The following is a 27,608-nucleotide window of genomic DNA, read 5'->3' as shown; positions in this document are numbered from 1 at the left end:
TATCTATAATCTCTACAAAAGATCCATTTAACTCAATATACTATACCAACGGAATATTTAATTAAGATACTACTAAAGTAAAAAAAAAAAAAACTTAAGAAACTAAATGAAAGGGAGTTATAACACTGTTGTATGCTTGTAACCAAGAGGGCACGACGGATTAAGCTATGAAAATAGTTTTTTTTTCCAAAAATACAAGGTAGGATCATATAAAACAGACCAAATGTGTATAACCCTTCCATCGACCTCGCGCACAGTGGGAATTTAGTGTATCGAGTTGCCCTTCTGTTCGCCACTATGGCTCCCAATGAAGTGGTAGAACTGCATTTCTTGAACCCCTTCCATGCCCAAAAGAGAAAAATGATCTTTTGATGACTCTGGCACTGTTACCTTCACAAGGACTACCATCAGGAACTTGCCTCTGCTGCTGTACAATCTCTTGAACTGTCAAATAAAGTTGTCTGTCAGCAGCTGAATCCATAGAGAATGATCTCCTAATGTGTTGGAATGCAAAATCTTCATCTTTTTTTCTTATGTCAAGGCACTCATCCCCCATGCTTGAAATCAAATTTCTTGAAAAATTTGAACCATTTGTTCTTGAGGAATGCCCTGATAATGTTGGATTGTTTTCTGCTATTTCTATGACAACATAATCTTCATCTCTTCCTGTGAAATTATCATTTGGATAATCTTGAGGAAATTTAATTGATGAGATGTTGGTTCTGCAAAGTGGACAATTTGCATTGTTTTGAAGCCAAACATCAATACAATCAATGTGGAAAATATGAGCACAACTTGGAATTATTCTAAGCTTCTCATTTTCTTGAAAATCATTCAAACAAACAGCACATTCACATGAACTTCTTGTTTTCTCCTCAAAGCTTGCATCTTTTTCTTCCCTTTTCTTGTACTGGAAAACTGGGATTGATCGAATTACAGATTCGTCGAGTCCCCGATTTTCCACTGCAGGGGAGTAAACTGTTGAGGGGTCTAGGACACTCTGCCTTGTAGAGAAAGAAAATCGCCTCAAAATATCAATTCTGTGCCAATTCAAACAACATTTGATTACAAAAATGTAGTGACTAACTAGCAATAAACAAGTAGCCACGATACCGATGATGGCAATGACAATTATTGGGAAGCCAGCATGGGAAGAAGAACCTGGAGGACTTCTCATAGGAGAAACAGATTCCATTTGATGAATTTTGTAAAATAAAAAGGAGGTGAAAAAATGGTTTTAAGTTAAGATCTTGAATGCACATGAATCATGGAAGATGAAGAAAAGTGACAAAGAATTAGTAGGTGAGAAAACAGAGGTTGTAGAAGTTGAAGGATCAGCGGCCTATGACATGGACTGCTTTACCGATTTCTCGACACAAATTCAAATAATTAATCGAACTCCAATACAGATATCGAATATGAGAAAAGGTCAAATTTCAATGACAGAAGCAGTACTGTCAAAGGAGACATCAAATGAGACATTTGATGAACCAACCAACATAGGTAAAGAATTAAGGAAAGTCTGAACATAGAGGACATAGTTGGTGAACTCTGTCTCAGCCTCCAATAAGAGAAAAAGTGGTCTCATATGTAATCTAAAAGATATTGTAATTTAATGATTTCAACAAGTTAGTGACTATTTCTTTTCTTTTTCTCAGATTACTAACTCATCACATAATAAAGATATGAGTTACTAATAATTGATTTCTAGCTGATTTTTTTTTTAATAAAAATTATATATCATTAAGGCCAAATCCATCAAGTTGACACTAATTTTCATTTTTATACACCAAAATTGACCCTTATACCTATATTATTAAACACTTCCAACACTCATTATCAAAATGTACCTATAATATCTATTTCCACCTTCTCATTTTGTTAGGTTCAACTCTTTAGATTCCACTTACCTACACTGAGAAACTTGTTACTTTATTATTTGAATTATCATAAGCTTAATTCCTCTCCGAATATTCGTTGTATTCTATTCATGTAGTTTTTTATTTTTGGTATCTATAATCCTCTGTTGTTTACTATGTTTAAGTGATCGCACATTATTGTTGATGTTACGGTCCCTTGCATATATGCTCTGCACTACTTTCCTATTAGTTATCATATTTTTCTTCACTGTTATTTTTTTAGGGTATTTCGAAAATAACTTTTCTACCTCTAAGAGGTAGAAGTAAGGTTTGCATACACTTTGTCTTTCTCAGACCCACTATGTGAAATTGTTTTTTTCCAATTACCCTCCTTGACGTGACAAAGAGTGTGGTTGCGATGTAAATTAATCATATAAAAACACTTGACACTGTCTTTAATTTAACATAAACTCTTTCAATGGATCGGAGTTGTCCCAATTCAGTCACTAAGTTGTTATTTTTTCAAGTTGTTCAACTGTAATTTTTACATACCCTATAATAAATAAGTATTGATCAGTCTATTGAAGGTGATTACTCTTGTAAAGGGGACAGTTGAAAAGTTAATCCCTCCCAAATCATCAAGGAGAAACCAAAAAAGTTTTCCATTGCACATGCAACCCACAAAATGAAAAGTAACCTACCACCCATACAATTCACATATAATGGCCACCGGCTACCAAATTTGAAATCTTGAAGAAGTAGTCAAAAAAGTAGCACACGCTTAAGTTGATAAAATACAATTGGGACCCAATCCATAACCCTCAGAAACCTTTTGTCAAGAAAAAGCAGATATCAACCATGTTGAAGTCAAATATGTAATAAGAAAAATTGAATCCTAGAAAAGTGAAACTGATAAAAAGGACCGACACATTTTCACAATTATATTGGACTTCAATTTGAATGTAGAGTGTTGACAAATATTTGCCACACCGTCAAAGTTTGAGCTCTGACTGGCACAACAATAATAATTCTACTTGTTTCTTCATAATTATAAACAGTTGGAAATTTATAACAGGACTAACGTTAACTTGATTATTATATGCCGCTTATATATTGAATTTCTTGTTGGATCTGAATCACTTCATGTACTGATTGACAGTGGTAGTGAGCCCCATTGGAGATCTAATAAAACATATTATGGAGAGGCCCATCAAGTCAAAACTTGAGGTCTATAAACATATGGTCATTGAAGACTTAGCCAAATGTTCCACACTTTTGGAACGCTTTCACTTTGATAGTAACTAGTAAGAACGGCTTTATAGACTATGAGTCTTATTTTACTATTATGGTGTTCTTGATTTATACAATATTCTTTGGTCTAGTTATAATTGGTCAAGACATATAAGGAAATAGTCAAAATGCACATAAATTGGCCCAACATCTTTATTATTTTAAAAAGGAACTAAAAAGATTTTGTTTGCAAGGGAATGTACATGTAAGTTAACCACTTGTTGATTCCAACACCTTCTCTTGTCACCATTGCTAAAAGAAAGAAAATGTGATTATGATGTTTTGTTTTGTTTTGTTTATTGGTAATTTGATATGTGATTATGACGTGTGTTTTTTGTGGTGGTGGGGAGTTAAAATTCCCTATATATTGACAAAATATAATGTTATCATTCCATGCTTAGTTTTTGAGTTATTTGAACCTTACTCGAGTAAAAACTAGGCACCATCTGAGAGGCATTTTACTCTAGCTGTGCTAGGCAATAGAGATCAAAAACGATCATAATTGATCGTAGTCCCCAATACTCCACCAGCTGAACATCCACTGAGATTGTTGCCATCACAAAATTCATTTACAACCTGTGTGTATATAAATCTTTACACTATTAATATAATTTAAGCTGATATCAAATCGTGTTTATTTAAGTTACAAGTAATTAATCTACTCATAGTATATATTGTCAATGTGCAACACTTATACATACTCGTTTCTTTATTGAATTGAAATGAAATATTCCACTAATTGGGCATATATTTTTCGCCTTCTTCATTCCTTTTGCTAGTAGTTCCTCCATAATTGCTTGAAAAATCCGTGCACCTCTATAATGTTGATTGGTAGGCTAAAATATAATATCGATTTGTGAATAAATAGGACATATATAACTAAAGTGTACATTTGATAACAGAAGTGGTACTAATTCATGAGATTGATCGATATCGATTGTCAATGACTTATTTTATGGACTGCTCCCCATCCCATCCCATAATGTTTCCTAGATTACATATAAAAAAAATTGATATAACTTTTTTTTGGTCAAGATACACCCCATAAGAGTAGGATGTACACATACATTACCCCTACCTTCATAAGGTAGCTAGAGAGACTGTTTACGATAGATCCTCAGCTCAAAAGGAAACTATCCGACATAGAATTGATAGCATAAAATGCATTCCTCGAATGCGATTATAAACAAAACTTGAAATTTTCAAAGATGAACAATCCAGCATAAAATATTACATCGCATATTTCAATATATAATATTATATTTGAAAATTTTTATATCGTTTTGACAGATTAAATATAAATTCTCTGGACTTTTTTTTTGCTTCATACCAAACACACTCTTTATGTATACTATGTGTGTATTTATATATAAAAAAATGTATAATATCTATACATCGATTAGAAAAAGTAAATAATAAATTTAACAGATTTTTTTATGTAAAAATTTCTTTTATACTACACAACAACCCATAAAAACTTACAACAAAAAAATAATCCTACATTGGTTTTTTCATAAATTTTGTTTAGTATAATCAACACCAATTATATATTTATTATATACTCTGTAAGCTATGCGACTGAGATGGTTTGGGCATGTGAAAAGGAGAGACACAGATGCCCCAGTGCGGAGGTGTGAGAGGTTGGCCATGGATGGTTTCAGGAGAGGTAGGGGTAGGCCAAAGAAATATTGGGGAGAGGTGATTAAACAGGACATGGCGCAATTACAGCTTACCGAGGACATGACCCTAGATAGGAGGGTGTGGAGGACCCACATTAGGGTTGAAGGCTAGTACATAGTCTCGTTATTCCTTCTTATTAGTAGGCGCATTAGCGTATTATAATTTTTTGTGCTCTGACTTCTGTTATTATCTATTACTTCCTGTACTTTGATTACTTTATTTTATCCCTATCGTTCTCGTTATTTACTTTCTCATATATGCCTTATCTAACCTCTTTTATGCTTTTATGCTTTTCTTGAGCCGAGAGTCTTTCGGAAACAGTCGTCCTACTTTGGTAGGAGTTAAGTCTGCGTACACTTTATCCTTTCCAGATCCCACGTTGTGGGATTTCAGTGGGTTATTGTTGTTGTTGTATACTCTGTAAGCTATATATTTTTAGTTTTTATGACTTTTTCATGAAGGTGGAAGCTTTTGAGTAGCCCATTGAAAACAATTATGTATTTTTCATTACCCTTTGTTTGGAATTGAAAAAAATCAAGAAAAAAAAAGGAAAATGAATGAGAAAGTTAAAAGAAAAAAGACTTTCTTTCCCCTATTTCTATCAATAACATTTTTTATCTGAAAATCCTACCGTGTCAACTGTCAAGTGGCATAAAGAGTCGTCTCACTCTCTTTGTAAGTGTGTGAGCTAGAAAATACTCTAGAAAAAAATTCATGTGACATTTTACATTATTTTTATTTGTTAATTTCTATTTCTACTTTTCTTCTTTATCGTAAACTCAATTAAATAAGATAACTCTAAAAAATCTTCTTAGTTATAATTTTAATTTATTTTTAGTAACTATATTTTACTTTACTCTTAAGTAATATACTTACACATATTGGAATCATTTGGACATTAAAAAAAAATCTTTCTTCTTGAAAAAAAGAATTTACAACATTGTTTGGTTATAGAATTGACCGATTTCTTAGTGTAATTTTTCCCCCTTAACTTTATCAAGCGTTATTGCTCAGTTCAGTATGTTAGATTGTATAATTTTGGGCCACTAATATATGTTGGAGTTACAGCTAGTTAATGGGTATCTTAGTAGATACAGATTTGGGTAGTCTCTTTATAGCCCAAAAAAGGGGCCCATACTTTTGGACTTTGCTTATGGTCTTTTGCTTTCTTTGGATCCCTTGCTTAAATTTAAGGGTATTTTACTTAAATTCCATAGTGAAAAGACTCAATTACAATTTATTCTGATTTTTTTGGTAATTATTCGAATTCTCTTTTTTTTTCATATTTCTGATACATACTAATAACGCTGATACATCGCGATTTGATACATAAGTCTTTTTCATGATATATCGCTAGTTGATACAAACCAAATATTTTATTCTTATCGATTTGGGAAGACTAAACTTTAGGAGTGATTAGACTAAACTTTAGAAATTTAAGAAATTTCAGAAAATAAATAATTATATTTTTAGGTGATATGATAATTAACCCCTCAGCCAATAGATTTTGTGTACAAGTTTGGTATATAACTTGAATTTCAATGTTATAATAATCTCATGGTTAGTGATTTAGTATTGTATATGTTATGTTAATGGGTTTCAATAGCACACTAACCAAAAAATCAGAACCCAAATACGTTGGTATGCAATTGTTATCCAATTAGAAATCTGAAGTATAACAATGTGTATTTTGTGTATACGGTTTTACAATTATATGCAATTGGTGTTCAATTAGGATTTCAAATGTATACTTACTAATATATTTTGTATGTAAAATATTTTTATTGAATTAGTATATAAATTGGCATCCAATTAATAATTAATATGGATTAGGACATGCAAATTTCATACTAAATTCATTCAAAACATACACTATGTATAAAATCAGTATCTAACTTGGATGTGAATATTGCAAGATTTGAATGATTGTATAGGTGTATACAATTGGTATCCAGTTAGAATTTTATATGTATATTAATGTGTCTTAAAAAACGCAACATGCATACTAAATCAGTAGGGAATTTGATATATATGTGATTTTATATAAAAACTAAAAGCAAAAATATATATTCTAAACCATAAAAGGGAAGGAATATATGAGCAGATCCTCAATCTAGCACCTGATTTTCTGGGTCTTATCGTAGGATAATTAGTAGTGCTAGGAGCATGCTCTTTAGGTATGCGTGGTCCACCAAATTTGCTAGCAATGATCCGGTTACATCTTTCATCACTGTTCTTGTATGTTCTATACTACTAGAAAATAACACATAAATATATCAAATTTATACAAGTTCCATGCCAGAATCTAGATATATACACATTATAACAATTTCATACCAAATTTAATACAAATTGTAAACAATCTATATATAAACACATTATACCAATTTTATGCCACCTATACACAAAGTTCACTTTGCATCAACTAAAAACACACTATATATTATATACATTAAGAAGGTTGGGTCATATATCATTATTCCGATGAGTATAAATATAGATATTTAGTTTAAACTTGTGTGGTTCACAATATATATCCGAATTCATACCAATTTAATGTCAACTAAAAACATGAAGTTTATACCAAATTCATACCACTTTCATCCAAACTACAAACACAAAGTATATCAAAATAATACCAACTTCATGCTAACATAGATTTTCCCAATCAATACAATGACAACTATACCACCGACAAACACACTCTATATATACATTAAGAAATTTAAATGACATCTCATTATACATTTATTGAATATTCGTACCAAATTCATGCCAATAGTAAACACAGATATATTTAAACAATTGTAAAAAGTCTATACATACACAAAGTATACCAATTGCTTATCAATTTCATGCCAATTTCATATCATTAACATTCAAAATAATTAATATCGAGAAACTATAATTTCAATGAGTATAACTTGTATTAAACAGAAGTAATTTCGTTTTTCAGAATTCACATACAAAAAATAGGGATTCAAAAATTACAATATACATAAAAAAATAATTAAAACATTTCATTCACATGGTATGCATAAAAAATTAAAAGAAATATATTTTTTTAAAATAATTTATTAAAAATACATTCACAACAGGTTTGACCTTTTTTGACTTGGAAATTTTTGAAACCTCTTTCAATGTTGCACTAGATTTTTTTTTGTGACTTTTGAAGACTCTCCCCTAATAACTCTCTTTAATTTTTTATAGCTTTTGATGAACAAAATCATAATCAAATTCTGAATACTTAGACGAAAGAGATACCACTATCTTGACCTTCCTTTTTGCTTGTTCTGGTTAGAAGAAGTTGAGCTTTTCTTCACCATAACTTCTTTTTTCTTCCTTAGGATTTGATCCCTTCTCACTGGAGTGTGACATTCATCTTCGATAAATCTAGGGCTCTTTTATGTAAGAAGAACTTTTTAATTTTTATGCATAATATGAAGAATTTTTTATGCACCGAGAAAGATGGGCTACTAAAATTTGAAGATGAATATGGGTGAGGTGTGTTTTCTTTGAAAGATGATGAAGAACAATGGAGAAAGAGAAAAAGAAAATTTATAGTTATAAGAGAAAAGTGTGAGTTGGGAAACATATGTAAGTTAATAATATCCCGTAATTTAGTAATTGATAATTATAAAAAGAAGACACACCTATTTTCTTCTCTTATAGATAATGATGAGATTTAATAATTAATTAATAAATTAAAATTAAATATTTTATAAATTAATACAAATCTGTTTAAGACCCGTAATTAAAACTTTACTAGTTCAGTGTACGTGTTTTGCACGTATTTATTGCGCTAATTAATAATAAATATTTATCGAAAGAATAAATTATTGTGTATACATTATATTAGTAAGTACAAAGCATAAAAAAATGTAAAGTGAGATTTTTAAGATAGAAAGTATACTTGAAGATGAGCAAGGAACAAAATTAAATGTATATTATTATGTTCATATATAATATAGTTTATTTATTCTCTACGTTATTGTTTAGAGTGTGTTTCGTATATCAAGACCAATATAATTTTGACTATTGATATCCATAAAATTTATGTTGGTACACAAAATTAGCACAATCTAAATAATAAGACAAATAAAAAATGAACTACATTATATATGGGCATAAAATTAGCACAATCTAAATAATAAGATAAAGAAAAAACAAACTACATTATATATGAGCATAATATTATATAAAACTACTTGTAACAAATTAAAATATACATTATGTATGGACATAATAATATAAAAAAATTACTTGTAATTAACAATAACAGAAAGGTTAATTTAGTTTTTTAATATACAAAATTTAGTTATTAATATTAAATATTTTTTTATATGTATATAAATTATTTATCAGTATTAAAATAATATAGATTTTAAATAAATTAAATTCATATGAATAATTGTACTAATAAATTTCCTACTTATCCTCCCAATGAATTTTTTCTGTTGTTGTATAGTTAAATAATAATCTTAGAAAACTTAATTGCGGTAATACAATATGTTATCTATACCACAACAATAATATATATTAAGGAAGAGTCCTATTTCAAAAAAGAATTAAATGTTAAATATATGTTTACCGGAAAAGGGAAACTTCTAAGTATTTTTAGGAGAAAAGAATTAAAATATATCTTCAGTGGACAATGAGAAGTTCTATGTATTTTTAGGGGAAAAGATGCATAAATTTTTTTGACATTATTACCTTCACAAAAGAACGACTTTATATAATTTAATACACAAATTGAATTGATTTTTAATTTTTAAATAATTTGACAAAATAGTAAATAATTTTTAGGATCGAACTCTTATCAAATATTTTAGGATTTTTTTATTTTTAATATTTTCCTCTTACCATATATTGTAGGATTCCTTAATTATTAATTCTCTTTATATCTTTTATCATATATTTTAGGACTCCGTAGTTTTACATATCATAAAGATATTGAAATAATAATTGGAAGAAAATAGGAAAAGACAATTTTATCTAAAGGATGGTCTTTTAATGAAGGCAAAAAATTCAAACAACATTATTAAGTACCTTCGTGCTTTTAATATAGTACTAGTTAAGCATACGTGCTTTGCACGTATGTATAATTTATTATTAATTATTGACTATATATAATTCATACTAATCAAAAGGAATAAAGAAAGACAAAAATAATGATGGTAATGAATGCAAGAATATCATTTGAATCTAAACCAAAATAAAAAGACATCTAGTTTCCTTGTTTGAATAATTAACAAATCGAATTGAGATTTCAAGCTTTAAACACAGTTTATAAAAGAGTTGAACTCTTGCAGTAATTCAATTTTTAAAACTTTTTTAGACACGAAACAAAAAAAAATAAAACTATTAAACTAATTCCTATCAAATTTAGTATCGTACTTAATAATCGATATTTTTCTCCTTTTGCTTCACCACACACTAGAACTTTTTTTTCACATTAATTTTTCATACCAACGTTAATTCTCCATATATTTTTTTTATCATATATTTAGAAAATAGTAAATGATAGTTTTGTCTTTTATAGAATTTTTATAATGAAGAGCAAAAAGTTCAATCAATTTTTTTGAGTATTAAAAGAATCCTAAATGTAGGAGAATTCCAAACTTACCAAACTAAAATTAAATTTCGTATATATATATGTGTGTGTGTATGTATGTATGTATGTATGTACGTATGTATGTATGTATGTATTATATTAAACAAAAAAAAACACCAATTGAAATACTTTAAACTTTCGTACTTCTCTTTTTTGTACTGGAGGGGATCCCAACCCAACCTCCTTATACCCTTACTTGACCAAACTTATCCATATTAAGTTGTACAATGTCATGAACCAACCCACCTGGTTGTGCGGGTATCTAATCTAACACCTAGATAGAAGAACCCTTAACCATTCTAAGAAAACATTACGGAAGTTAAATCAACATTTGAATAATTACACCAAGGTTCTAAAGAAAACTATATCACACTTAGAACATCTCAATTATACAAAAAACCCACAGATACTAGTCTAAACAGGTACAAGAGCTTCTAAAAGTAGTAATAAAACAAAAGACTAATGACTCAGCTTCCACCATAAGGAAGAAAAATTAGAAGCTACTGGAGGATTAATGTAATATCCCCTAAAAACGTTGTATACGATGTTTCAATTTTTGCCTAAACATGATACAACCTCTGTATTTTGGTCATAACTTTTCATAGAAATATCCAAATTGAGTGATTCAAATTTCTTAGTAACCACAAGATCATTACCTACAACTTTTATGAAGACCATATTTTAAGATTCGAAGTTTAAGTAGGTCAAATAAATTAATCTTTGTAAGGTAGGATGCTGTTACGGAAATGAGTGTTTATAGAAGAAAAATCATATCTCACTGTAGGTTTATCCAAATTGGTTGATTCTTGAACGATATGAAACTAGACTTCCATATCTACAATTCTTATGAAGACACCAAATCCTAATAAAGAATTTATCTTATTCAAACGCAGCTTCCAAAAAGAGTATTCTGTCAAAGATAACTCATTTCACCTACCATAGAAAGATCTAGATACATTTGACATCACTCATGACATAAATTGTCCTCCATTTAACATCATCCATGACATCAATATATTCCACTAAATTTTCAGATTTTTATTTATAATTATTTTATTTATTGTTAGGTCATCTTTCCCACCTATAAATACCCACCTTATTTCCTCATTTTATTCATCAAGCTTTCTCAAGCAAATCTTCTCTCTATACACATTCTCAAATATAGTTTTAGTTCTTAGTAGTGAAGAAATACTATTCCGGTGATTCATATATTCCGGGTAGTACACAAAACGTTCCGGCAAGGAGAGAAGCTAGGACTCAAGAGTGTTCATTAAGTCTTCCGGTACCAACTAAAGCTTCGGTTTCCAGGTATGTAAGGCTTCAATGAGAGTATTCCTTCCACTCTCATGCCTAAATTATTTTGAGTATATGATAAATTATATTTATTTTCTTTAAGATTTACTCTAAGTTATGTGAGTATTTATCCATGGGTTCTTCCACCCATGTAGTCCAAAAACTCTTTCAATTAAATCTCTCAATTTCAAGTAATTTTCTTATGGATAATTCTTATTTTTACTTAATAGCATGAATCATGGTTGAACTAATGATTATTGGTCTATTTTGATGCAATATTATTTCATATGTATAAATTGATGGTTTGCAAATAATTTCTCTATTTATCTCTTTAAAGGTTCTTGAAATAAATGGTGGGTTGTTTAAAGCATGATTTTTAATAAATGGATTTTAAAGTATTTATGTATATTTATTTACATACATAATTGCAAGTTGAAGTGATTTGAACCCACCTAGTTTTCCTATGTTTTTAATAAAGTTTGACTTGAAAGCTTTGACTCCAAATAAATATTTATGAAAGCAATATCTATGATCAAAAAGGGAGTCTTATGAAATGAAAGAATGATGAAATGATATGAATGATGGATTCTTTATGCAATAAGGACAATTCTTGCATATTTGAATTATCAAATGTTTTAATGAGCTATTCTACCGAATATGATGTTTGAATTCTCAAGTTATATGCTATGGATATTTTGAAGTATTAAACTATTCCGTGGGATTGACTTAGCACCGAATGAGGCATTGAGGTGGGATTCGGTAAGGGAATCCTAGTAGCAACCCCTTGTCTCATTAACTATGTGCCAACATAGGAGCCCTTGTAAGCTTAGGCTAATGGATCCATAAATAGCCCTTAAAGTTAAAGTTAAAGAAATGAATGAAGTTGACGGAGTTCTACCTGACAAGTAGTCTCCCCGGCCAACGTAGGGAATTATGTTGGATTCCATGTAATAGCTCGCATGGTCTTAAATGTCGGTTATGGTTAGCTTCCCACAAAATGAATGTTTTAAAGGATATCCATATGATTTATTATGCATGTATTACATTATGTTCCATATTACATAAATGTTATAATATTTTCTCAATGTTCATGCATCCTTACATACTTAGTACATTCAAAGTACTAACGCATACTCTTTTGCCTACATGATATCACCATGTAGGGATCGGTGCTCCTCCTCGTTCTCCTCCACGTGGCTAGTTGATATTCCATCGAAGACTACTTTTGGTGAGTTCCCATGTTCCGGGAACAATACTCCTTTGTCTTTCTAGCTTATGATATGTTAAGATATTTTATTATGGCATTTCTTCTATTATGATTGAGGGTGAGCTAGGAACTTGTCTTAGCCCCATTAAATCTAATAGTTAGAGGTATTGTTGGACATATGTAAGTTGAAGATTTATTATTATGATTTCCGCTTGTCTATTTATCATCATTACCTATGAAAGGCTAAAAGAATGCTAAGAGGCTTGTTTGAGATACTTTCGGGTTCCTCATTCGCCATGTCACGTCTAGGCCCTAGGCTTGGGTCGTGACAATTGCCTTCGTCTTCGCCTAAGAGACATAACTTACCCTGCAATCAGACTATGCCAAGTGGCATAGAAAGCGTAGTATCAGTACAAACAATACGTACTGGTACATATCATCGTTCAATCTGATACCTACCGCATAATATATAAACAGAAAAATAAGAGATATCAGAATAATTAAACTTTATCAATTTATCCATCCCAACCAAATATGTACGCTCCTTACTCCCACCTTAAGGTGTTCACCACTCTGAACTTCAGAGTTCCACTACCGTTTTAGTTATAACAACCCCCACCCAACAACCTTAACCACTCAATGATTTCATTCAACCATCACTAGCCCTAGTCCAACTAATTTTCAACACAAGGCATATCTATCTCATAACAACACTTTCTAACTCACCCCGAGTTCTAGGTAGAAACTACCCCTACCACGGTTACTCATGAAAATTACAATGGTAAAACTCTCTGGAAACTAGAACCTCAACTTCTAAATCAATAATATAAAATACGATTATACCATATACATCATATCCAGGCCTAACAGAGCCCATTCTCTTACCCACTAATGAGTTTGTTCAAGATCATAATTCTTATAACTAACACACCTCAATTCAAGAGTTCGACTATCGGTTCTTAATCTGTAGCGCACTTTCCACTAACCTTACATTACATAGAGTTACAGATATCGTCAGGTCCTCTCATGGAACCATCCATACATGCACATACTTGGCCCTCTTAGGAGATCCAATCCAGTCACATTTATGTTGAAATGTGACACCCGATCCAAGAATGTGTCGGAACGTGACATCTGATCCAAATAAGTGTCGGAACGTGACACTCGATCCATATATGTATTGAAATGTGACATTCGATCCAAACATACCAAAATCACATATACATTCATATGTTTACAACAATTTATCACCAGAACAGGTACATCATAAAACAAGCCAGAAATTAATTATTTATATAGAGACTAACCTGTTTCCCTTATCTGTACCCATTTAGGAATATCATATAACTCAATTACACACTTAAGATGATTCCGGGAAATAACCCAACACCCACACTACAAAACCTTTAAGGTTTATCATCAATTTTTACTTAATTTTATATTATTATATGCAATACTACGCCCATTATAAAATAACCATCGGTATGCAACAATATCACCACCAAAAACACTTTCCCAAATCATTATAACACCCTTTTTCCAGGTCACATTCGAATAAGACACTAACACAACGAATTTCTACACGTGACCCCTGACCACAACTTAGTTATTTGATTTCTCATTAAATTCCCTTCTATACCACACAAAAGGTAAAGATTTACTACTCAAAAAAGAGAAGCCTAGCCTACCTGGGCGCCAAACAATGGTGGAGAGATAGTATTGTTGAAACCATTGATTTCCAACATTCTACGGGAAAGAGCGAATTGAATTCCACTAGTTGAAGCCTTCTAAAAGTTGATATTCTCTCCCCTCCTCTTCTCCAGTCAAGAGCATTTTTTTTGGAGGGTTTTGCAGAAACCCTCACCTCCAACTTACACTTGGGAGAAGTGGGGGAAATAAGAAATTTGCGACTTAAGTTCTTTCCCACGATCTCCCACTTTGGCGGCGCCGATGAGGCGGGACCATCCTGCTCTGGCGGGGTGGTGGGACACAGTCAAGCCAAATTTTTTTATGATCTCTTTTTTTAGTCATAACCAATGACGATTTGGATCATTACAATAGATACCAATTTACCCTTCGTTCGTCACCGAACGACATATGAGACGAAGAAACAAACTTGTCGGGCACTCTTGAAATACACATTAATGTTTAAGGCATAAGTAAAAGTCGCGTACTTTGAATCAGGGCGAATAACTATACCTCGAATACACACTTGTTAAGGATTACTTAAAGGAAATGGACTCTCTTTTCAAAATACACTGGCCCGCCTCATCCCTCTCTAGAGGAAATATTCCCACTGAAGCGGGACTCTGCTTCTCTGGCGGGATGAGGATGATCCATAAAGGATGGGAAAAGAATGATTTCTCCCATTCTTCACATTCTCTCACTCAAAATTTTCCCAAAACTCTCTCAAACTCTCCACTCCGATCGTCTGGTTACGGTAAGAAACTTGTCCTTAACTTTAATTTAAGGCTTTATGTACATTCTAATGCTTAATCATGCTAAAAATCCGTATAATCAAACCAGGGTTTTCAACTCTTTTAAAATAAACTGCTTGCATTGCTAGATTAACATAGCATGGACTTTTCTCTTACATCCACAATGTCTCCCTGACGTCTTGGGCGTAAGGTTAACAACAAATTTCACCCAAATCGGACTAGAATGCAGGGGTGGAAGTTTAAATGTTTTTCTTGGCCCAAACCTTAACTACGCTAGTTATTTGGAGTTTTTGAACCAAATTCCTTTATAAATAATATTGCTAGGACACTTAGGAGTACTGATATGCAAAACGTTTGAAGAAATTTATGAATTGGGGGTGAGGAGGCACCATGAATCGCACCTGGTGTTCTTCCCGGATGAATCCCGCTCTGGCGGCCTTCATCCTGCTCTGGCAGGATTTCTTTAGGCAGTATCCTTGCATTAGAGCTCCTTTCCCCTCATTAACTCTAATTTCGCACTTATACTATTGGGTTCTAATTGGAAATTTTTGAAACTTGCAGGTACATCACTATGATTCACAACGACGATACCAACCTCCCCTTTGTCAGATTCCTCTATACCGCTTCTCGGGAAAGGCACCACAACTTATGAAATAATAAATTCGTATCCAAAAAGGGCTTCCGCATGTTAGGGGTGGCAGATAAGATACCTGTTTTTTATGCCCAGCTAAAGGAGTTTGGGTGGGGTCCTTTGACTGAATCCCCTCTCTCAGCACGCATCGGTTGGGTGAGAGAGTTCTATGCTATACTTCCTACAGTTCACTAGGATAACTCTGATCCTTTCATTCGCATCCAAGGAGTGGAAATTCCCCTGAGTCTTGCTTATATTAATGTTGTGCTCAAAGTACCTAAGGCCTACAATGCTGAGTATGAGGCGAAACTGAAGGAGATGAACTTAGAGTGGTTATGGGACACGCTGGTGGTCCCAGAGCTTAAAGCAGGGTCTATTTGCCAGAACAGAGGGCATCACTAGTACCGACTAATCTGACGATGCCAAGAGGTGGCTACACTTGGTGGCCAAGAGGATTTGCCCTTCCAGCAACCGTACAGATGTGACTTTCCGGAGGGCTCTAGTGGTGGCTTGTGTCATTCAAGGGACAGGACTGAATGTTGGGGCCCAGATTGTGTCAGAGTGGAAGATATTCTATTGTGGTAACAAGAAGGCATTATTTTTGTTGGGTCTGATCACTGCCATATGCAAGATAGCCGGGGTACCACTACTGGATGCCGATGAGGTACTCCTCATGGATCTCCATTTCCATCTCTTTCTTATCAAAAGAGCCTTCTCTCAGGGTCAAAAGAAGCGAGGGACCCATGTGGCCTGAAGCAACCAGGCAGTAGCGACAAAGGACGAGGACTAGGATGAGGATGTTGTCCTCCCACTCAGTTACAACCGCCAGTCGACCCTTACTTGGAGGAGGACTTAGCTGCAGTTCGGAGGAGACTAGGAGGCCACTTTTCCTAGACCCCTTCTCTAGTTCCACCAGCTACCACTATGGAGGTAGAGATTTCTTTTTGTCAGCTGTGGTGGGAGAGGATGAAGAGCAAAGAGAGATACCGCTTCATGATGAGGATATGGAAGACTATCAAGACCATTTTCTCCTATGTCTCTCCCTAAAGGGAATTGCCCTGGTTGGAACCCGATGATTTCTGCGGGTTTCCCTTCCTAAACGAGGTCTGGGCAAGATAGTACCCCCAGAGGACCTGGATTCAAATGTCGACTCTCTTCCTCGCCCCCCCGTTAGGATTTGTTATTGGATTGATTTTCCCCATTTGGACAAGGAACAAATAATTTACTGCTTTCTTTACTATTTTCCTCTATTTTTGTAAGCATCGGATGCTTTTTAAATCATTCACATTGCCATATATATTAATACCATAGTTTTTATGGATATTCGTTCTTAGTTAGGCACTACATTACCCTTAGAGTTAGCCATTTGCTCCTAAAACATCATTGCCAAAAATAGGGGACCTCTTTGTTGAGGTCTCTATCTTGCGAGATCCCGCCCTGGAGGGATAATTCTCGCTCTAGCAAGATATTCTCGCTGGTGCGGGATTCGCTGAGACAGTAGCCTTAGAAATATTTCTTGGGCATTTTTCCTGCCCCAAATTCCCCATTAGACTCCCAAAGCTAAACTTAATCCATTTGACTCTTTTTCCCCTAGAATTTTGACATGGACTATCCCAGAGTCGAACCCAGCACCACACATAGGAGACCAACAACATCAAGATAAATAAGGCATCATTTAAAACAACTTGCATCATCAAGTTCTTATTAACTCAAACTAAAGGCTCAACCCATTATATTAGATACACACAATTTAGAACACCTTATTTTAACTTAGTTATAAAATAGGTTAAGGATCTTTCATAATCAGTATTAGGCTAATGCACAACACTAGATCTTTTTCTCACCTGATTTCCAACTAATTTTTGACTGCCTCGAAACTAAAGTTTCTCAACAATCCCCATTTGTTAACTTCCCTTACCAATTAACACAAATGGTAAGTCCATGCACCATTTATAAGTCGCATTCCCTCACATGAGTATATCATTTAACACCCCAGAACTCATCACTTAACAGTCTTGGGTCTTACACAAGTTTAATGCACATAATTCAATTATGACTCTTTTCTGACATCAAGTTCACAAAATTACTATCAAATATATACCACATAATTTCAACAAGCAAGCAAAGGTGTTTCACACTTTAAATTAAGAGTCACTATGCACATAATCAAATATTCAGCTACATAACTCAAGCAAGTTTAAAATCTATCAATTAAGTCCGCTTCATTGATAACCACTAGTTGATTATCTATGTATTCTCACCGCCTTTAAGGCAAGATGCCAAATGGAACCTTCTTGGTTCAAATTTCTCTTGCTTGTGTCCTCTCAGTTGTAACAACGACATCAAATTTACCTTGTTGAGATACCAATTGGAATTCAGAGATACCAATTAGACCCAACCCATACCAAGAGCGACAAATCACACAAAAGGAGAGAAGAAATGAAATGACTTCCTAGAATGCGTCATAACTTTCTGAAGATTAGATGTGAACGTCAACACACCAATCCGCAAGTGTCTATTCCGCATTCGCTCTCGTACTAGGAGATCGATAACCTGACCTCTAATACCAAATTATCATGATCCAACCCACCGGGCCATGTGGGTACCTAATCTAACACCTAAATAAGAGAATCCTTAATCATTCTAAGAAAATATTGCGGAAGTTAAATCAACATTTGAATAATTACACCAAGGTTCTAAAGAAGACTATATCACAATTAGAACATCTCAATTATACAAAAACCCCACGGATACTAGTCTAAACAGGTACAATAGCTTCTAAGAGTAGTAATAAAATAAAAAACTAATGAATCAGCTTCCACCATAAGGAAGAAAAATTAGAAGTTGCTGGAGGATTGCCTTCGTCTTCACATAGGAGACATAACTTACTCTTCAACCAGACTATGCCAAGTGGCATAGAAAGCGTAGTATCAGTACAAATAATATGTACTGGTAGACATCATCGTTCAATCTGATACCTACCGCATAATATATGAACAGAAAAATAATAGATATCAAAATAATTAAACTTTATCAATTTATCCATCCCAACCAAATTAGTACGCTTCTTACTCCCACCTTAAGATGTTCACCACTCTGAACTTCAGAGTTCTACTACCATTTTAGTTATAACTTAAGACCTGTGGGTTATGATCCCACCATACTACTGTTCATTCATATTAACAACCCCCACCTAACAGCCTTAACCACTCAATGATTTCACCCAACCATCACTAGTCCTAGTCCAAGTGTCTTACAATACAAGGCATATTCATCTTACAAACACACTTTCTAACTCACCCTGAGTTCTAGGTAGCCACTACCCCTACCACGGTTACTCGTGGAAATCACAATGGTAAAACTCTCTGGAAGCTAGAACCTCAACTTCTAAATCTATAATATAGAATACGATTACACCATATAGATCATATCCAGGCCTAACAAGGCCCATTCTCTCACCCACTAATGAGTTTGTTCAAGCTCACAATTCTTATAACTAACACACCTCAGTTCAAAAGTTCGTCTATCGGTTCTTAATTCGTGGCGCACTTGCCACTAACCTTACATTACATAGAGTTAAAGACATCGCCAGGTCCTCTCATGGAACCATCCACACATGCACATACTTGGCCCTCTCAAGGGACCCAATCTAGTGACAACCGAACCAAAAATGTATCGGAATATGACATCCGATCCAAATATATGTCGGAATGTGACACTCGATCCATATATGTATTGAAATGTGACACCCGATCCAAATATACCACAATTACATATACATTCATATGTTTACAATAATTTATCACCAAAACAGGTTCATCATAAAACAAGCCAGAAATTAATCATTTATATAGAGACTAACCTATTTTCCTTATCTGTACCCATTTAGGAATATCATAAGTAACTCAATTACACCTTTAGACGATTTCGGAAAACAACCCAACACCCACACTACCGAACCTTTCAGGTTTATCATCAATCTCTACTTAGTTTTATATTACTATACGCAATACTACGCCCATTATAAAATAACCATCGGTATACAATAATATCACCATCAAAAATACTTTCCCAAATCATTATAACACCCTTTTTCCAGGTCACATTCGAATCAGACACTAACATAGCGAATTTCTACACGTGATCCACAACTTAGTTATATGATTTCTCATTAAATTCCCTTCTATACTACAGAGAAGGTATAGATTTACTACTCAAAAAAGAGAAGCCTAGCCTACCTGGGCGTCAAGCAATCGTGGAGAGATAGTGTTGTTGAAAACATTGATTACCAACGTTCTATGGGCAGGATCGGATTGAATTCCACTGGTTGAAGCCTTCCAAAAGCTGAGATTTCCTCCCCTCCTCTTCTCCAGTCAAGAGCAGCCTTTTTGGAGGGTTTTCTAGAAACCCTCGCCTCCAACTTATACTTGGGAGAAGTGGGGGAAATAAAAAATTCGCGATTTAAGTTCTATTCCACGATCTCCCGCTTGGGAGGCCATATTCCCGCTCTGGCGGCGCCGATGAGGCGGGACCATCCCGCTCTGTCGGGGTGGTAAGACCCCGTCAAGCCAAATTCTTACAATTTCTTTTTTAGTCATAACTAACGACGGTTTGGATTGTTACAACCAATTATTTTAGGAATTATATTCTATTTGATATTTAATATTATTAAAATAATAATATAATAATTGAAGAAAAATAGTGAATGGTGAAAAGACGATTTTGTTTAAAATGGAGTTTTTAATGAAGGAAAAAAAGTTCAATAAACATTTTAAGGGTCTTCGTGCTTTTAATATATATAACACAGAGACATGTCTAACACACACATATTTTCTAATATTCTAGATGCGATAGAAGCTATATTGCTCTATACTATTAAAATAAAGGAACTAATGATCAAACTTAAATATATGTCTAAAATTATAATTAAATTTAAAATCTATCATATTTTTAGGAGTTTTTTTCACATAAAATTTCATATATATTTGCAAACATTAATTCTCATTCCAATGTGTTTTAGGAGTCTTTTCATATATTTAAATATATAATATTATAAATATAAATTAAATAATAATTTGAGGAAAAAAAGTGAAAAGATGATTTTTTCTAAAGAAGAGACTTTTAATGAAGAACAAAAGGTTTAAACAACATTATTAAGGTGCGTTGCACGTGTAGTTCAAGATATATATTTGTAAGCCAAGTTAATTTTAACTATGAAATGACAACCTATTTAATTTATAATTATTCTTATTAGTGATTTTACTATAAAAGAAAGAGAGTAAAGTGTGAAAGAAACTGAAAGTTATTAATATTATATTTAACTTGCATCCTTAGTAAGAAGGTTGAATTGTAATTTCATAAAATTTTGTATTCAACTTTAGAAATTAAAACACGATAAAAATAAGAAATATATATCATCATCATTGAATGAAAAAAAATGAGAATGATTTTTGTTTAAGTCTAACTGATTTCATATCTTATATTTATAAGTGATAGAAAGAAGATGAAAAGGTTGAAATGAATGAATAAGTAATGTAGGAAGCTAAAAGGAATCCTACCAGGGTGAGGGCATTCAAGTCTTCTTTTTTTAATGTCCATAATTTAATTTTTTTTACTGTCTATTTTTTAATTAATTACTGGTCATTTAAGTCCCATAATAACTTATTAACCATACATACAACCCACGTCTAATACAAATTAAAGCATAATTAAGTAATAATAATTTTATTTTTACTACTTAATTAATTATATATGTATAATATTTTAATTTAGTATAGAGAAAAGATTCACATAAAAAAAGCTCATTTATCCATCCGTTTGACTCATTTATGTTATTTTCGTTTGAAAAAAAACTCGTTTATTCCATTTCAAATTTCTCAATTTTCTTCCGTTTGATATCACCCATTTGCCTATTATGAGTTCCCAAACCAATCAAATTGCCATAGTTTCCAAATTACAGTTACCATGGAGTCACTTGGTCAACATGAAAATTGTTGATTGTGGGTGATGTGTTGTCTAAACAACTGTGTGACATGATATGTTTATACTTCTGTTATGTTTTCTGTTGCTAACTAAACTTGCATGTCCGGAGTATTCATATAAGATTAATGCTAGGTTTTCTTACTTTCTTTTCTCCTCAATGTTTGGGAGATGTACCTACACTAATGACTAATAATCTTTTAGCCCTGTTTTCCTGCTGAAAGTACAAGTAACAATTTTAAGAAATGAAACTAAATCTGAACTGCACTCTTTCTGCAAGATTCATTTCATGATATTTTAAGAAGAGATGTACACCTAGCAAATCCTATCTGTGAATTTGGAAAAATGGTGATTGGTGATGGTTAGAAATACATGATCTACTTACACTTTCAGTTAGTTGGATGAACTCGTTGAGTCTAAGCTGGTTTGGGTGGGTAATAATGTATGCTCCAGTATTCATTATGTTTGTAGCACCTTAATCCATGACATGTATATTCTCTGGAAATACAATAGAGGGACCAACCACTACTTTGAGAGACACCTGGATTTTAGCCCCTTCAAGTAGTTTATAAAACTGAATGAGCTGGTAAATTTGCTAATCCAGATGGAAGTGGGTTTTCAAAGGACAAAATATAAGAGTATTTTTAGTCCATTTCTCTTTTCATCATCTTCATGTGAACTTATAAACTCGTCATACACGAGTTCAATTCACACCAAGAGGCAAGAGCACTAGAAAAGCCACTGAAATCAACAATTTTCTTAGTAGTTGATTCATCCACTTTATATTAGAATCTAATTTATATTGACTGCAACCTATAATGCTTCCATACTGATAAGTGATAACTCATATCATCTATTTCATAGACAATAGTGCCATTTCTATAAAATAAAACTTTTCTGCTGCGGAGAAGGGTGTGAATATTAGCAAAATATTTACAGATATAGAAAGAGTAACTGATAATTGGATCTGTTTTACTTACATTTAGATCTGTGAGATTCAACTGAAGTGGTGTCTCTTTGATGTTCTTTGGGTAATTGGACCTGTTGGGAATAATTTAGCAAATATTGTCAATCAATTTCTACTGTCACCAACATACCAGTAATGATGTCATCCAGTTAGATCAATCTGCGAGGTTTTATTTCTGACTGAAAGAGCTTTGCTCAAAGATCTTAGACTGCTGTTGGATGTTGTGCACTTGTGCTTCAGGTTATGCATGCATCCGACCACTGTTTCACTCCCCTTATGCATTTTATTTGCTAATTTTGTTGTTCATAGCTTTCTATTTTGAGTCCTCTGCTGCGTCTCATCTTTCTTACGGACCAGTATTTTTGTCTCCCCAACCCCACCCCCCACCCCAACCCTAAAAAAGAGGGGGGATATATTTTTGCTCAACACTTGTGTTTAGCTAATTTTTTATTTGCAATACGTGTCAGGAGATATCCATGGCCAGTATTCAGATCTACTGAGGCTGTTTGAATATGGTGGATTACCTCCAAAATCCAATTACCTATTCTTGGGTGATTATGTTGATCGGGGGAAGCAAAGTCTGGAAAGAATGTCTTCTTCTTGCATATAAAATAAAGTATCCTGAAAACTTTTTTCCTTCTGAGGGGAAACCATGAATGTGCTTCTGTGAATCTTATATATGGATTCTATGATGAATGCAAACGAAGGTTCAATCACAGACTCTTTTAACTGCCTCCCTGTGGCAGCTCTGAGTGAAAAGATTTTGTGTATGCATGGTGGACTCTCTCCTGATCTTCAGCATTTGGATCAGATAAGGAACCTTCAACGACCAGCTGATGTTCCAGAAAGCGGGTTGCTCTGTGATCTTCTCTGGTCAAATCCTAGTAAAGATGTTAAAGGGTGGGGAATGAATGACCGGGGAGTTTCTTACACCTGTGGCCCTGATAAGGTCACAGAGTTTCTCCAGAAGCAAGATCTTGATCTTACTTGTCGTGCCCATCAGGTTTGAACTAGATATTACTTATAATTTGTATTGAACTTCGTTTCTTTAATCTCACTGGCTATGTGCATAACTGCAGGTTGTGGAAGATGGATATGAGTTTTTTGTTGATAGACAAGTGACGATTTTTCAGCCCCTAATTATTGTGGCGAGTTTGACAATGTTGGTGCTATGATGAGTGTGGATGAGACTCTGATGTGTTCTTTTCAGATATTAAAGCCTGCAGAGAAGAAGCCAAAGTTTAGATTTGGGAGCACTACTACGGCTAAAAATGTAACTCCAGCAAAAACAAAGGCAAACCTATATGCAAGAGGCAACTTTCACTTGTCCCGTCCAAGTGGTATGCATGTTTTGTTTAACAATTACTTAAACAACCTACCATTTGTTGCAAGTGCGGAGGTCAAAGGGATAGCATTTTTAGTACTATCCTTTGCCATACCCCTTTTCTCTCAGTTCTTTCTGTAATCCTTCCTTTATGAAGAAATAAAAACAGTGCTCAGAATGTAAGACAAAACTATGAATTTCATAAGACAAAACTGCCCTTCCATAGTCTATCCTTAGGAAGAAATAAAAATAGTGGTTAAAATCTCATTAGACATAACTATCACAATCCATTCGAACTAATTCCAATAATGTTTTAGTTCTTTATTAGGTGAAAATTTGAAGGTGAACTTATAACCTGCTTCTGCCCGTTTTGACTATCTGATACAAGAACCATCAATAAGTCAAAGGTGTTCTGTTATATTCACCAAAATCAAGTTATGATCAGCATTCAAGAGAATGTCAGCAGTTGGATCCAGGAATTGTCTAATTTATTGACATATAAAACCTAATTAATGTCCCTTGAAGTTCCTTCTGCAAGAAACTTCCTTTATCTTTTGTTTCCCTGCTTTCTTATTGTTGGGCATCTTGTTTTTTTGTCGCATTTAGTCAGAGTCTGTAGGTATCAAAGATCATGGTGCAGGCTACTTTCGGAATATTAAGTTTTTTACCTCATTGCATGTCAGTCTGATGGTTAATGTTCTCTTTTAGATGAATCATTGTTGTGCTGCTTTTCTATCTTTCTTTTAACAGTATTTATGGATTTTTCTTCAATATGCATCGATGGTCACTTAAGGTCACTGATGTGGTTGTCCCTCGTAGTGCCACTTAAACACTGATATCTGAATTCCATTACAGTCATTTCTTGGTAAAATTGGATGAGATGAACCAAATCCAGTATCAATGTCAACTACTTCTCTTAGCTCCAATATATGAAGATGGAGGCTCGGGTTTGGAAGAGAAGAAGATACCTTCCCAAGATTTGAATCGGGAAATCTGTAATAATTTTGATTTTCATGTATAATATAAACCCGTACAGTGAAGCAAGATCTATGATTCACCTGCAAATAGATTTTCTAACCCTTTTAGTCCTCTATTCAGAGAGCTTTTCTTGGTGCAGTCTGATACAGGGAACAAATGTTAAAAGTCTTGGATCTCTGTTTTCCTTTGATTCTTATGTTTCTCTTCCAGAGTGTGCAATGGTCTTTATTCATCTTATTATTTCTTTTTCAATTTTAATTATGCACATATCCTATACTTTCATATATGTGAAAACACCTTAACTTTAAACTTCTCATTTCATATACTTTCCACTTCACTGTATTTTTATATTTTTTGAGGTATCAGGTGACTGTATTTATTGTATTCATACGTGCATTTAGGTTATATCGAGAAATAAATGATGTATCGATGAAAAATCTGCGTATACAAACATACAATCAACAAAAGATACAAGAGATTGTATTCATTCGCGCTAATTGCATTTGTATTCATTCGCTTTGGTATTACTTGTATGAATATATTTTTTATAACTTGTACTCATGCACTCATTTAGACTGTATCGACGAGTACAATCTGTATGTAAAAAAACTACAAACAATAAAAAATACAAGGAATTGTATTCATTCTGTTTTGTATCATTTGTATTCATTCGCTCTAGGATTATTTGTATTCATACACACATTTTAGATTGTATTTTGACATTTCGTTCGAAGTAAGATTTGGAAACCTGACAAGGACTATGTTAAGATACGTATATGCTGTTTTTGTTCAAGGAATTGCTCTGTTCATTGTACAGTCCTGGTGGAACCTAACACCAAAAAAAAAGTTCAAACAATATGAGCACAAAGAAATTGTAGTTATATGTTTAGGTAAATCACAATGTAAACCGAAAAGTCGAGAGAGGAGAGGGGCAAGCGAAATACGTAAAGAAAGGAGAGAGGAGAGGGGCGATATAGGGAGAGAGATGATTAAAAAAATGAAGTGCAGTTATAAAATGTAACTTTTTATCGCACATATTTGCAATACCAAGTAAAATTCTCATTTTCATACAGTACAATAGTTCAACAAAGCCCATTACAGGAGAGAAACCTACTATTTTGTCTTTTAGAAATTTTGGTTAGTATGTGTAATGTGTAATGTGTAATGTGAGCATTGTACAATTTGTATATAATCATGGGTATACACATTATTGATTATTCTTGTTATATGTTTGTTATACACTATGGCCAGTTTGGTTTCGAACTTTTGTTGTTATTCTTCTTCTTCTTTTTCAAAACAATATTTGGTAACACATTAGAATGATTTAATGGTTTGTTTTGAAGATGAGTTTTTCAAATGAATTTTTTCCATTCACAAAATTTCTAACTTATTTTCAAATAATACTCAATTCATGTCTAAACACCTATTAAGTCAATATAACAAAAAAAACTTTTAGCAGCAATAAATATGCATATTAACAAAAAGTGATAAAATTTTTATCAGTATTAATTAATTGTCATTAAATCTAACATTGCTATAGGCTTTAGAAACATTTGTAAAAAGTGATAATTACCTTTAAAAAATATATTTAATAATAATTAAGATATTATCATTAATTAATTGGTGCTATAAATTATTTTTGTATAGTAAATATACACCCAAACAAATATTTTTAGCCGACTAGCTAAAAGTGGAATGAAATGAAAAGAAGAAGAGAGTAGTGGTCCAGGCAATTGATGTTATTGCACATGTAAATGTTCAATTTGGCAATAATTATTGTCTTTGCTCAGCCAAAGTTTGTCAATATCTTCTTTTCATGTGTGATTGTACTAGCCTTTGTACCTCATTTTGTCCATCAACCTAATTTATCTTCTTTTATTTTATATTATATTATTATAATGAAAATAAACCAAACATTTGCCTAAACTATTTGCTTACACCAAAAGGCACTCAAAAAAACTTTCTCCAAATGTAAATATCCAATGAAAACAAAATTTCGTGGATGGCACTTGTAAACAATAAATTATCGAGCCGAAAAAAATAAATAATTAAGACCAAAAAATTGGAGTAACAAAGTGTAATATTTGATTTCAAAATATAGTGCGTGTTACAATCTCTATAATAATCCTCTGATTCTTCAAATAATATGGAATATGTTGAACTTGAATTTGATTTAGAGTCAAGGGCTTGAATAGCTTGATCTTGAATCTTCGTCTTCAAATTTGGATTTGAATTATTCGTCACGAACACTTGTATGGTTATGACGAATAATAAATATGAACAAGTAACTTGATCTTGAACTTCTTGATATTTTCCTTCGTTCTTGATCTTGAACCTGAGCTTGAATT

The 27,608-nt window shown here is 33.0% G+C and overlaps 1 protein-coding gene and 1 pseudogene across 1 annotated transcript; one reads left to right on the top strand and one right to left on the bottom strand.

Moving 5' to 3' along the window:
* Window positions 1–103: 103 nt before the first annotated feature.
* LOC129900306 (RING-H2 finger protein ATL16-like) lies at window positions 104–1,552 on the bottom strand. The gene has a single exon (XM_055975256.1). It carries the CDS (start codon window positions 1,193–1,195, stop codon window positions 296–298), a length of 900 nt encoding a protein of 299 aa, XP_055831231.1. The 5' UTR covers window positions 1,196–1,552; the 3' UTR covers window positions 104–295.
* LOC129900009 (serine/threonine-protein phosphatase PP1 isozyme 2-like) lies at window positions 1,275–25,538 on the top strand (annotated as a pseudogene).
* The last annotated feature ends 2,070 nt before the right edge of the window (window positions 25,539–27,608 follow it).

This window comes from Solanum dulcamara, chromosome 8 (assembly GCF_947179165.1).
Source record: "Solanum dulcamara chromosome 8, daSolDulc1.2, whole genome shotgun sequence".
NCBI lineage: Eukaryota > Viridiplantae > Streptophyta > Magnoliopsida > Solanales > Solanaceae > Solanum > Solanum dulcamara.
This window is presented reverse-complemented; position numbering and strand designations above follow the sequence as displayed.

Coding starts and splice junctions, on each gene's coding strand:
- LOC129900306 (XM_055975256.1), bottom strand. CDS start 1,195: ATGGAATCTGTTTCTCCTATGAGAAGTCCTCCAGGTTCTTCTTCCCAT.